This window comes from Ursus arctos, unplaced genomic scaffold, assembly GCF_023065955.2.
Source record: "Ursus arctos isolate Adak ecotype North America unplaced genomic scaffold, UrsArc2.0 scaffold_24, whole genome shotgun sequence".
NCBI lineage: Eukaryota > Metazoa > Chordata > Mammalia > Carnivora > Ursidae > Ursus > Ursus arctos.
In genome coordinates this window covers 6,700,363-6,713,712 of record NW_026622919.1, presented here as the reverse complement: position 1 = coordinate 6,713,712, position 13,350 = coordinate 6,700,363, and the positions used below count along the sequence as shown (strand labels likewise).

At 53.8% G+C, this 13,350-nt stretch overlaps 1 protein-coding gene across 1 annotated transcript; it reads left to right on the top strand.

Moving 5' to 3' along the window:
* Window positions 1-1,072: 1,072 nt before the first annotated feature.
* CD300A (CD300a molecule) lies at window positions 1,073-12,546 on the top strand. Its single transcript, XM_026512303.4, has 8 exons — window positions 1,073-1,497; window positions 3,524-3,859; window positions 4,636-4,801; window positions 7,030-7,124; window positions 10,316-10,353; window positions 10,796-10,903; window positions 11,760-11,923; window positions 12,147-12,546. Exons 1-7 carry the CDS (start codon window positions 1,437-1,439, stop codon window positions 11,892-11,894), a joined length of 939 nt encoding a protein of 312 aa, XP_026368088.1. The 5' UTR covers window positions 1,073-1,436; the 3' UTR covers window positions 11,895-11,923; window positions 12,147-12,546.
* Window positions 12,547-13,350: the final 804 nt, after the last annotated feature.

The window sequence follows — 13,350 nt, the reverse complement described above, 5'->3', positions numbered from 1 at the left end:
TTGGGGAAAGACCGACCTAGCGACATCATTACCTCCCACTTGAGTATTTTTATGACTATTCTACTGTGTATTTCCGTAGATTGGCTGTGATCGTTGACATTTTGAAGGAGCCACGTATTCTACCCATGGTTGTACCAGCACCAAGTGGACAAGCCACAGGTGATCCTAGCCTCCTGCTTCTCAGTCTGGTGCGTCCCCCTCTTAACCTTGACATTCAAGACCATAGCAGTGCTTTCTGGTGGTTGAATTGAAAAATATGCACTTCTGGGGAAACTTTATATTATTAGACCAAGTAAACCACCAAGGATGACGCCTCCCCCACAGTCTCCTGTTCCGTTCAAGGTCTTGATCTTGGATCTGCGCAAGCTTTGGTTAATCCGTGACTGCACTGTCAGAGAAATTCTTCCGATGCCTACCTAACTCTGTGCTTGGAATCTTCCAGAGCAGAATGGGCAAGTCTTCTTGGTTCCCTTGTGCCTTCCCGGGCAAGGTGCTCCTATGGCCAGAAGGGAGGAGAAAAGTGAAAATCCTCCCAGGAGCTGGGAAGGAAGGGCATTCTTGGGACTCGGGAGCTTGCGCAGGGCTCCCTCTGGGTCACCCTCAGAGTAACCACAAGCGCTCAGATGACATGTCACACGTTAGGATTGGTTTCCTCTGCTCGTGTGGCCATTCTGTGCAAGCTGAGGGCACTTGTCACGGGGAGTGTGTGTGTGTGTGTGTGTGTGTGTGTGCATGTTAGAGTCTGAACTCCAGGCGGATCAGGGCAGGAGGGGTCCTTGTAAGCTTACTGAGTCCCTACTCTGTGCCCAGCCCTGAGCTGGGACCACTAGGGGCTGCAAAGAAAGGAAGGTCACAGCGTGAGGACACGTTTCCAAGAGTAAGAACGATTCAGGGACTCTGAGGTCACCGTGCCAGCTTGGTCTGGGCCTTGAGCCGGGGGCTCATAGAAGGGGTGGTCCCTGCGACAGCCTCACTGTGGGTGCCACCAGGGCTGGAGAAGGACGCAGGCCCTGGCTCCGCCCCACTGGGTGCTCAGCCTGACCACAAGGAAACCGGAGGAATTACTGGGCCCAGAAGGAAGGAAACCAGGCCCTGTGGTGTTGGGGTGTGATGGAGGGGGCGGGGCGTAGGCCTGCGGCACTGTGAGGGAGCGGGGGTCTCGGCACTGGAAGTGCCTGTGGGATCTGTGACACGGCTGGGATGGGTAGGAGGGCGCCTGGGTCCTGGGGTCTCACCACGTCATCGATCCCGGAGACTTTGCTCCCTCGGTGCCCTTCATTTTCTGACCAGCTCTAGGAACAGGACCTCAAGATACCGAAGCAGGAAGCAGCAGGCACAAAGAAAAGCAGAAGTGGAAGATTTGGAGACTCAACTCTGCTCCTTGAAGGGGCCTGAAGCTTCCTGGCGCTGCTGCAGGTGACATCTGTGCCGGAGAGATGACCTGGCAGGGCCGGGTCGCGTGGCTGCCTTGGGCTCTACTGCTTCTCTGGGGCCCAGGTGAGGGGCTGCCCGGACTGAGTCTGCCCGGGGAGGGAGGCTGTGGGGGGGGCAGGGGAGGCGACGCAGGTCAGCGCTTGAGTCTGCGCTCCAGTCCTTGGAGCAGGGTGTGCTCTGTCCAGCACGGACGTGGACGGATGGAAGGACTGCACCCCGGAGGGGCCAGACGTGGCTCAGGTCATCCACCCCAACTTCCGTGAGCCACAGCGGGGTGCCCCCGGGGGCTCTGTGGGAAGTTGCGGATGAATTAGCTCAGGAAGAAGGAGGAGAGGGCAGGTGGCAGCACGGGGGTGGGAGAGTGGCCGCTGAGCCCGCCGAGGGGAGGGGCGAGTGTCTGGTTCAGGGCTGGGGACTGGCAGGAGCAGGCCACGGTGTCAGGGACACGGAGGTGTGTAGCCAGGGCAGCTGGAGGGGCCAGCCCCGAGGGCCAGAGGATCTGTCTTCCCAAGGGAGAGGATGGGGACAGAGCGGAGGAGAAGGTGGTGGGGATGAAGGGGAGGGCAGGGAAGCCACAGGGAGGGAAGGGAGGAGAGCTTCTCCAGGGAGCAGCTCCCTGTTTCTGGGGATCAGGCTTCTGTGTCTCTCAGGAGCTGGCCGCACACAGACGTGCCCAGCCTCGTCAGGTCTATCCCCTAAAATTTTAGGGATACCTAAAATCCTTTTGGTAGTTTGGATTAAGAATTGCACATTTTCTCTGACTCTATTTGCTAGCTAGATGTCCATGGCAAAGCTAATCCTTTTGTGTATTAATTTGGAAGCGGTCACCTCGGCACGGCTGGTCTGCCCCTTACCCTCTGGGGTATCATTTTGTTTCATGGCTCTGTCTGCAGTGGGAGTTTGTGGTTCCTTCTGGATATCCATTTGTCTCATTTGTTTCTCTCATCGGCTGCAGGCTGGTACGGCCAGAATGATGCCCAGGACAGAGGTGGCAGGGACCATCCCTGCCTTGTCCCTGACGACGGCAGGTGTCCGGTGTTTCCCATTAAGCATGAAGAAAGTGTCCACTTGTGTCTCTTTACAAAGTGTTTTTAAAAACAATAGAAATGGGTGTTGGACGCTTTTTCATTATCTAAGGAGATGATTATCTTTTTCTTCTTTGAACTATTAAGGTGGTGAATTATATTAAGAAATTCGGTCAGGTTTTAGTCTGATCACGCTACCTTCATGAAGAGAATTAGGGAGGCTTTTCTGCTTCTGTACTCCTACAAATGTGTAAATGCAACTGGAATGTTTTGTTCCCTGAAGGGTTAAGAGAACTAATTTACAAAGCTGTCTAGGTTTTACTCTTTTTTTTGTTTTGTTCTGGATTAACCCCCCGCTTTACTGAGGTATAATTACCAAATAAAAATTGTGCATATTTCTCGTGTACAATGTGAAGTTTTGCTATACCCCGCACCTCACATACTTACCACTGGGAAACGTCTCCTTGATAACATGCATATTCACTGGTCTACGTTAAAAAGAAATATACTCCAGGCCAATATTGGTAACTTGTATTTTTCTAAATATAGAAAACCATCGGTTTCATCTAAGTTTACGGACTTTAGAGGCTTGTAAATAACCTTGGTTATTTTTCTTATGACTTGTGTATGTGGGTCTCCTCCTGCTTTTCTTGACTTGGCTACCACCAGAATGTTTGAAACTGATTGAAAAATCAGTTTTCCAATGTATATGCTAATTCCACTCTTTCTGTTAACGAATTCACTAATTTCGACTCTGACCGTACTCTTTCTTTCCTCCTGGGTGGGGTATATATGCATGTGCTCGTCTCCTGACTTCCTGAATTGGAGGATTCACTTGTCCATCTGGGCTTTACTGGGATAAGATTTCACGACCCTGAGCAGACAGAAAGGAGGCTGGGGTCTGGAGGAAGGGGCTGCTGTGATTAAAAAAAAAAATCTTGGGGGGAACAGAAAAGAGGAGGGGGGTGACCAATGTGAGGTGGGGCAACTTTGGGGGGTGACTCCAGGGGCACCCCTGATCCAGGCCCATCTGGTGAGGGGCCACACTCGGCTGTGTTTCCCAGGCTCCTGGTCTCTGAGTGGCCCCAACTCCACGACGGGCACCGTGGGGGGATCCCTGAGTGTGCAGTGTCGGTACGAGGAGAAATTCAGAGAGAATGCCAAATACTGGTGCAAAAAACTATGTGTGTGGAAGATTGTGGAGACCAAAGAGGCAGACAGAGAAGTGAGGACCGGTCGTGTGTCCATCAAGGACCATCGTGCAAACCTCACCTTCACAGTGACCTTGGAGAACCTCACAGAAGATGATGCAGGAACGTACTGGTGTGGGATCGATACATCATGGCTCTCAGGATATTTCCGTGACCCCACCTTCCGCGTTGTGGTGTCTGTGACCCCAGGTGAGCTGTGCACACCCCCTCCCCCAGCGCCAGCACCAGGGCTGCTTGAAGGGTCTCAGGTTGGAATGCCTGTGGCAGGAATCATGTCAGAGGCTTGGAGCAAACTATGAATAACTCGTGTGTGTGTGTGTGTGTGTGTGTGTGTGTGTGTGTGTGTGTGTGAGAGAGAGAGAGAGAGAGAGAGAGGGAGGCAGGTAGTAGGAGAGAGAGAGAGTCAGGGAGGCTTCCTGGAGGAGCTGGCGCCCCCTGCTCAGGCTTGAGAAGGGGCAGCTGAGAAGGCAGGATGTGCAAAGGAGAGAGGGGGAGCACTGGTGCCTGCCCTGTGGACACCGAGGGCCACACTGCAGGAGGGTGGGAGCCCAGCATAGAGGCAGGCAGTGCCCGCCTGGCGGTGAAGGTCCTGGGTGCAGTGGGAGCTCCAGCCAGGACGGTCAGATTTGCAGGTTAGACAGACATCTCAGGCAGGCAGCCTGTGGCTGTGGCCGGAGGGTGTCGAAGCTGGAGTGCAGGGGTGACCTAGGGGCTCTCCCGAGGTCCTGACTCTCCTCCGCAGGATGAAATCAGGACTTTTGGGGGTCGTCAGTGCCCGTGTCCCATTTGGAACCGCTCACTTGGCTCAGGATAGCCCTGGGGAGACTTTGGCCCCCCTGGTCCTCCATCCTGCGCCCCCCCCCCCCGAGTGAGCATTTTGTGTGAAATCAAACCAAAAAGGTCTTGGCAAGTAGTGGGAGAATCCGAGAGAGCTATCCTGGGTCTGATTTGTGTTTCTGCACCAGCAAAAACGTCTGTGCCACCTGTCAGCACCACTGTAACCCCGGTGTCAACAGTCACAGCTAAAATTCTGACCACACCGTCTCAGTCCTCGTCAGCTGCCCCGACCGCCATGGGAGCCACCCACAGTGCAAGCAGCCAGGAGGAATTCCCGCCGAGCCAGGGCCTGGGGTAAGGCGCCCTGTCCCCCATCCCCTGTCCCCCGTCCCCTGTCCCCCGTCCGCCATCCCGGAGGTGGGCCCTCTCCTCAGGAGTTGCTCCGGGCCGGGGAAGAAGACACGGTGGGGATGGAAGGAAAGGAACTTGAGCGAGCGCTGGTCATCCAACCAGGCACCTGTTACATGTCCTTTGCGCATGCTCTCATCTCACCAGATCCTTCTCCGTGACTGCCCCGGTGTTCCAGAGCAGCAGAGGGGGGCTCAGAGAGGTTAAGCAATTCGCCGGGTCACGTAGCTGCGAGAGGCAGGCTGAGCTTCAGCCCAGCTTTATGTGACTCAGAGTCTTGGGTTCTTCCTTCCAAACCTGCGATTCTTGACCTTTTGGGGCACAAACCCCCAAGAGAATCCCACAGTGTTTGTAGACTCTCTCCGGGAAAACACGCCGGGGGTAAGCCATTTCTGAGGTTCTCAGACTCCTTATCCAGGCAGCACCTTGTGTCCTGGGATTCAGCTCTGGCCCTGCCCCCCTGGAGTTAGCACAGACCCTGCAGGGGGAGGGCTCGGCCCCATAAGACTGCCTGACTTCAGATGACAGAGTACTTTGGGGATCCCCAGGCCATCACGTTTCTCGCCAACTGGTTACGAATTTGGGGGTTCCCATGACCCCCTGGAGTTCCTAATTGGCTGGATAGCTGACAGAATGCAAGAAAGCGCTGTACTTACAAATATGCTTTTATTATAATGGATAAAGGCCAGGACCAGCCAATGAAGAGACACATAGGGTGAGGTCTGGGAGGGTCGGTCCTGAGCACAGATCATCCCTGCTGACTCCCAGGGAAGTTGGGGCTCGTCGCCTTCCTGGAACATTGATGTGCTCACCAACCAGGAAGCTCCTCCAAGCTTTGGTGCCCAGAATTCTTACTGGGGTTCCACGACCTATGCATGACTGGTTGAATCATTGGCCACATGATTAAACTCAATCCCCAGCCCCACTCTGCTCCCTGAGTTTCAGGCTGGCTCAGAGCCCCAAGTCTCTATGATCATGGGGTTGGTCCTTCTGGTGACCAGCCCCAATTCTGACTCACCTCGTCTCTTAGCATAACTAGGGTGTGATCCAAGGGGTCCTTAAAAAACAAAGGCAAGCCTACTATTAGGGAAATCCCAGGGATTTAGAGCCTTCCTTCCAGGAGCCAGGGGCAAAAGCCATCCAGAGTTTTTTTTTAAGTAATCTCTACACCCAATTTGGGGCTTAAGCTCACGACCCTGCAATCCTGAGTCTTGTGCTCTACCGACTGAGCCTGCCAGGCGGCCCTATTCAGATTCTTTATTATATGACCCCCGAAGCCCTTCCACGGGCCTCCTGTCAACCCAAGTGACAATCTTAACATCAGGCAAGGTTAAATTCAGGCCCTGAACACACCACTTCCAGAACTGACTGCAGATACACACGGGTCAGAGCTAGGTTTTGTGCGGCTCAGAGCCTGTGCAATTTGGTGGGGGGGGGGGGCGAGGTGCATCTTTCAGGAAAAGACTAGAACATTATGAATGCAAACTAGACATAAAAGAAGGGCCTGGCAAATGAGGGACCCAAAGTCAGCTTCCCATCTGCGCTGGCTCGTTCGTGGGTGAAATGACAGACCTACTGGGCGCCCGGGTGGTTCAGTCGGTTAAGCGTCCGATTCTTGATCTCAGGGTCGTGGGATCGAGCCCTGTGTCGGGCTCTGTGCTCAACGAAGAGTCGGCTTAAGATTCAATCTCTCTCTCTCAAAATAAATAAATACATCTTAAAAAAAGAGAGAGAAAGAAATGGCAGAGGTAAAAGGCAGGTTTTTGTAGCAATGTTTGTAATTGTGAGAGACTGGGGGAGATGCCAGTGAAGAGGGAAGAATTAAATAAATGATGGACTGTGCACCCCATGGGATACTATGCAGCTGTGAAAAGGGTGGGGTCTTCTCTGCGCACGGATATGGAGAGACGTCCACGATGTGCTGCTAAGTAAAAATCTAATGCTGTATCATGCCTCCTTTGTGTGAAAGGAGGAGAAAAATAATGCACATTTCTATTTTCTTATATCTGAATAAAGAGCTTATGGAAGGTTCTTAAGTACACTGCTTTTGTGTAGAAAGGAGACTATACGGTCCTTTTTTTTTTCTTTTGCAATGTGACCTTATCTATCTATTGCAAATAAGGGGGGCACTGTAAGCTCCCCGCCTGCTCAATTCGCCCTGTGTCCCCCTCTAGGCTCCAAGTACTCCTCTCCTTGTTGGCACTTCTCCTGCTTCTGCTGGGGGGCAGCTCGCTGCTGGCCTGGAGGATGGTTCGCAGACAGGTCAAATGTGAGTCAGTTCCCTGCCAGGTTGGTGGAGGGTGGGCCGGCACACCCTCTCGTTTTCGAGGCTCTGTGTCCTTGTCCCCCAGAATGGGCATCACACATGTACCCTCAGTCCACACATCCTGGCTGACCCTAGAGGCCAGACCCCAGAGGGGGTATCCCGGCTATGTGGGAGGGGGCTCCCTAGAAGGTCGTCTGTGAAGCCGTTACCCTCTTCTGTTTAAAACCCTTCCATGACCTCCCACACCCTCAAAAGTCCAGGTCTCTCCGCAACCCGTTCTGCCCACCCCCTGCCCATCGCGACACTCCGGACGTCAGCTGTTCCCAGCCTCCTACAGCCTGGCGGGAGCTCTAACGTCAGTCTCCCCTTCTGCGTTTGCTCTGGGCCCCTGGAGTGTCTTCTCTGCCTTCTTTCACTGGTTCGGCTCCTGGTGGGCCTCAGGGCCCGGAGGCTTCTTTCCCTCTGGCTCCTTCTCCTGGCTCCCCCAAAGTAATAGGGGGGCCCCTCCTGGCTACCCCTCCGTGCAGGCACCATCATGCCCTTTTCACTGCAGACGGTCCCCACCTGCTCCCTTGCCTGTCTCCCCGCCAGCCTGTGCTCCTCCCCAAGACCAGGGGCCATAATCCAAGAAGGCTCACAGTCAGTATTTGTTAAATTAACGTATTGTTCAATATCTCCAGCCTCGAAGGGCACCCTCTAAGGGATGCTTTGGGCATCCTGGGGCCCACTTGCTCTCCTCTGGGCTCAAATTACAGGAGAGAACATGTGTGGCGCACCCAGCACCCTGTCTGACAGTCAGTAGGTGCTCAAGAAACTCAACGAGCCAATTAAATGAAACGGGCACAGAAGAACGCAGATGCGACCTGCTGTGCAGATTTCTGCCTGAGCTGGGGTGTGAGCCTTACATTTCCTTCTTGTCCTAAAACTTTTTGACTCTATGAGCAGCCGGTTCTTGGGGGAATCTTTGTCCGGCCTTAGGGGAGGGGGTGTGTGCCCCACAGAGGCAGGGTTCTGGGAGCTGGTGCATGCCAAGGGTCGGGGGTGGGGGCTCGGCCACCTGAGCTCTTGCCTCCCACAGCCCCTCCCCATGGTGGAGGTCAGGCCTTAGAAGAGAAGTCAGCCCCAGCGTGTGTGTGCCTGATGCAGGGAAGGAAAACCACTTCCTCTTCCTCATCTGCTTCTCCCACATCACTTTTGAGGGCCCTCCCCCTCACTGGGGCCCATGCGGTCGGGGGCGGGGGTGCTCCCGGAGGGGGGGCAGGATTTTCCCAGCCCGGGTTGCCTCAGACCTCTCTGCCCTTTCACCTAGAGAGCCTCCCCTCTGAAAAAGGGATATAAGATGGTTGTAGAGCATTCAAAAAATAAGTAAAAGCACAGAGAAGAAAATAAATCCCCCAATAATAAATAAGAAAGAAAACTTCCACCGCTCGGAGAAAAACAACCACTGACATTCGAGGTGTGTCCTTCCAGCTGCTTTTCTTTTTTTTTTTTTTAATTTTTTTAAAAATTAAGCTTAATTAAATTAATTTATTTGAGACAGAGAGCGTGTGCCCATGCACATGTTGGGGGAGGGGCAGAGGGAGAGACGCCTCAAGCAGACTCCCTATTGAGCACCGAGCCCATGGCTGGGCTGGATCCCACGACCCTGAGATCAGGACCTGAGACGAAATCAAGAGGCAGATGCTCAACCGAGCCCCCCAGAAGCCCCCCAGCTGCTTTTCAATGCTTATTTATGCAGATATGATTTCTCACTTATGGTTTGCTTCGTACCATAATCCCTCTTTTAAACCTATTTTTTTTTTTTTTTTTTTTTGCACTTAACCTATTGCATCATTTTCCCTGCCATGAAATGTTCTGGAAGTCTCTTACTGCAGAGTTTAACGGTATGTGGGGGGGGGGGGGAGAGAAGGGGGCAGATTACACCTTGCTTCACTGATCCTCTGTAACAAGAGAAAAAGCCTTCTGTTCAAATATCCTGAGTCTCCATCCCCATCCCTGCAAGTCTCAGCTCCTGTCCCCTCACTGTCCCTGCCCCTCTCCCAGCAGCCTGAAGCCTGCTCTATCACACCCGCTGGTGGTTCTTCCCCTCAGCCCGCTTGTCATTCTCTCGCTCATTCCCTTCCTCCCTCCCTCACGCACACAGCACAGCTGTCCCAAGCACCTGCTATGACACCGGGCCCTGTGCCGGGCTCTGGGTGACACTGTTGTGACCAGGGTAGATGGGGCTCCACCTTCAGGGTGTTTTCTGTCCACCCGGCTATGGTGCACGTCCCTTCCCCGGCTACGTCCATGCAGCTACACCAAAGGCACTCCGACTGTGTGCTTCCCTGGGGGTCCCCTCGCTCCTGGGGCTCCAGGTGGCGAGGGCCGGGGGTGCACAGAGCCTGGCTCAGAGGCAGGACGTCCGCAGAGCAATGCTGCAGGCGCCAGGAGCCGGAGGTTTTGTGCCCCAAGCCGTGATCCCCGGGAGCCACGTGGCCTCCTGCATGTGGGGACAGCCCCCCAGGCCAGGGGAGTGGAGCAGATGACCCCCGTGACCTCTCCTGGTTTGAAACAATTCTAGGTCTCCACAAGGACAGTTCTTTTTTTTTTTTTTTTTTTTTTTTTAATTAGAAAAAATTTTAGGGCTTCCTAAAACACAAACCCATCCCCAGCCGTTCTGATTTCGGATTCCGGACGTCTGGGGCAGGGCCTGGGGATCTGCATTTTTGTTTATTGTGGTAAAAAGCACATACCGTGAAATTTGCCGTCTTCATCATTCTCAAGTTTCTAGCTCGGTGATGTTGAGTATATTCATGTTTTGGTGAAAGAGGGCTCCAGGGCTGTGTCATCCTGCCGGAAGTTTCTTATAAAGGGGTGTCCTTTTTCCTGTCTTCTCCCACCTGGGAACATTCTTTGAATGACTGTTTCGAGAACTAGCTTTGTTTGGCCGCTCTCCCCAAGCCAGTGCGCCTTCCTGCTGGTTCATTCCTCCACGCCTCCACTCTCATTCATTCGTCTTTTCCCTCGTCACCAAATCACCCTCTCGGCAAAGCCTCGAGCTCCTGCCCAGTGGCAGGAAGCAACGAGCAACGAAGGGACAGGTCCCCAGGGCCAAAGCCTCTAGGGAAATTCCTTCCTCCCGATGGGTCATAGGGATCCCCATCTGCCTTGTTCTGAGGTTCAAACTCCTAACTCTTCTCCTGTCTCTTTAGCGGGTAAGAATCCAGAGCCACTCCAGACCCCTAGTCAGGTAAGAGGCTAGAGGTGTACCGGGGTGGCTGATGGGGAGAACGGAGGATGCTGGGGGCTTGAACAATCCCACTGGCCGGTAGACGTCTCAGTGCATCGTCGATGGATGGAGTGGGGTGCTCGCCCAGAGCAGGGAGAGTGATCCCTGGGAGCTCTGGTCTTTGGGTCTTGTCTTGAGTTCTGGCCAGTCTGTCCCTACCCCTACCCCCCATAGAAAGTGGAACAGGGGAGGGTCCTTCGATGCTGACCGGGGGGCATTCAAATACTGCCCAGAGAAGACCAGAGTGGGGGATGGAGGAGGCAGGCGGGGAGGCTGGGGCACCCAGGGCATCGAGAGAAGGGGGAGATGTCCGCACACAGACAGGAACAGAAGCCCCTCTGGGCTGGACCATGGAGGGCCTCCGTGGACACCCACCAAGCCTGCCCATCTCCTGCCCACCTAGGCGACGCAGCAAGGGGAGCCCCAGTATGCGAACCTGGAGCTGCAGACGTGGCCCCTTCGGGGAGAGCCCATGCACCCCAGGCAGGTGGAGGTGGAATACAGCACAGTGGTAAGTGCCAGGGCCTGGCTCCCTCACGGGGGTCCTGGGCTCTGCTAGGGGTACCACCTGGGGGGTGGCAGCAGGCAGAGAGGGAAAGGAGGGGCTGGCTTGGGGATCCTGGGTCTCTCCAGCACAGGGCCACACAGAACGTGGGGCAGGTGTCGATTCTGCCAGAGCTTGGTGTCATCATAGCTGGGGGCTGAGGTGGGAGATGAAGGGGCTGTCGGAGTAGTCAGTGATAGTCACTAGTCAGTAGAGCATAGCATTTATTAAGCACCTACTGTATACTACACGCCGATGTGAAAGCCTGAGATTTCCTACCGTTTTTGTACACCATCTCTTTGCTATCAACTCTGCTTTTCAGGTTTTTAATCAGTGACCCCCTGTAGGTCAACCCTTAGGCACAGCGACTGTAAAGTGAAACATGGAAGAGGTTCCCCCCCCCCCCGCCCCCGCACCATCACCACACTGGGGTCAAGACCCACCTGCTAGTGAAAGAGTTCAGGGAGAGGTTGGGGGACTAGTTGTTGGAAAAGATAAGGGAGAGATAAGCATCAGACATGGGGGTCTGGGACTAGCAACATCCTTGTTTTTCTAATTTGGTGATTAATGTTCTCAAAGTGGTTCCCAGGCAGAGCCACCCGCAGCCCTGTGCCTGGGTCTGAAGCCTGGGACTTTGTGCTGTGTTTTCACAGGTGGGGTGAAGCAGGGGTGTGGGCAAGACAGTGGGGAAGTCTGGATCCCTCCCCCGCGGTGAAGCCCCCACCCCACCGCAAGCCCCATCGGGTGTCCCCCATCTCTGTCCTGAGCTGGGGGCCTGTGCTTCTGCCCGGTCTCCCTGAGCCTCCTGTCTCTCTCTCTGCAGAAAGCTCCCAGGGAAGAGCCTCACTACTCGTCCGTGGTGTTTGACTTCCAGAATGAGGGTTCTAAGGCCAGCAGGATTCGCTCCCAGAGGACCCTGGAGGAGGAGACACAGTACAGCGTCATTAAGAAGACATAAGCCTGTGTCCCCAGCCCCACCATCTGGAGGTCTCTGTGGGCCACAGAAGCCCAGGGCCAGCCCCCTTAGCCCTCACCTGTGTCCCCGTCAGCCTGCTCCCTTTGAGGGTCACCGACAAGGCAGCTGGGCTCCCTCAGCCTGGCTGGCTTCACTGAGGAGGAGTGGGAGCGGGATTCCAGTGGGGACCTGTAGGGAGCCCTCCATCCCACAGGCTCTCGTCACATCCTTCCTCTCTTCTCTGGTTCCTTCCAGCTGTGTGAAGGGCAGGAGCTCGGTCCCGTGTGGCTCCGGGAAAAGACGTGACCCACGTAGGCTGGTACCTGCAAATACCTTTATAAATCACAGCTCCATGGAAGTGTCTGGGATCGCTACAGCATGGGGACAACTGGCGGCGGGATCAGGCGAATACAGAGGCCTTGAAGATAGAGTCTCCCTTGTCTCATGGACAAGGACGCTGAAGCCCAGAGAGCAGAGGCTTGCCCATGACCCCAGAGCCAGTGACACATTCCCCTGGACTCTTAGATGACTTTATTTTTAATATTAAGAAGGATCAATACAGTTTAAAATATCTTCAGAGAGAAGAAAAACGTTATTTAAGCCTTTCCTGCTATGTGCCTGCCATCCTGTATTAAAGGAGCGCCTCCCTTTGGAAGGCTGTCCCGCTATGCTCATCCTTTCGTCCATCGACCGACGCTGGGTTGGTTTCCGTGTTTTAGCTACTGTGGATACGTTGCTATGAACACGATGCAGAAATAGCTCGTTGAAACCCTGCTTTCGACTCTTTTAGAAATAGACCCAGAAGTGGAATTGCTGAATCTTTAGATAAATCTATTTCTAAGCTTTTGAGGAACTGCCATCGTGTTTTCCACAGCAGCTGCACCATTTTACATTCCCACCAGCGGCGCGCAAGGCTTCCAATTTCCCCACATGCTCTCCGACACTTGTTTTCTGTTGTTTGTTTGTTTGTTTGTTTGTTTGTTTTGATAGGAGCCATCCTAATGGATGTGGCATATCATTGGAATTTTGACTGGCCTCTCCCCAGCGATGAGTGATGGCGAGCATATTTTCATGGGCTCGTTGGCCAGCTGTGTGTCTTCTTTGGAAACGTCTATTCAAGTCCTTTGTCCAGTTTTGAAATGAGTTGTTGTTGAATTTTTGTTGTCTATATATTCTGGATGTTAATCCCTTATCAGATTTATAATTTGAAAATATTTTCTCTCATTCTGTAGGTAGCCTTTTTACTCTGTTGATAGCATCTTAGCTGCACAAAACTTTATTTTTTTTTAAAGATTTTATTTATTTATCTGAGAGAGAGAGGGAGAGTGAGCACAAGAGAGGGAGCGAGCACCAGAGTGGGGAGAGGCAGAGGGAGAGGGAGAAGCAGGCTCCTCACTGATCAAGGAGCCCAACGTGGGGCTCGATCCTAGGACCCTGGGATCATGACCTGAGCCGAGGG

Excerpts from the sequence above, each read along its gene's own strand:
- CD300A (XM_026512303.4), top strand. The coding sequence starts at position 1,437 with ATGACCTGGCAGGGCCGGGTCGCGTGGCTGCCTTGGGCTCTACTGCTT. Across the intron at positions 3,860-4,635 it reads TGTGGTGTCTGTGACCCCAG|CAAAAACGTCTGTGCCACCT; the intron begins GTGAGCTGTGCA and ends TTTCTGCACCAG. Across the intron at positions 10,354-10,795 it reads CACTCCAGACCCCTAGTCAG|GCGACGCAGCAAGGGGAGCC; the intron begins GTAAGAGGCTAG and ends CTGCCCACCTAG.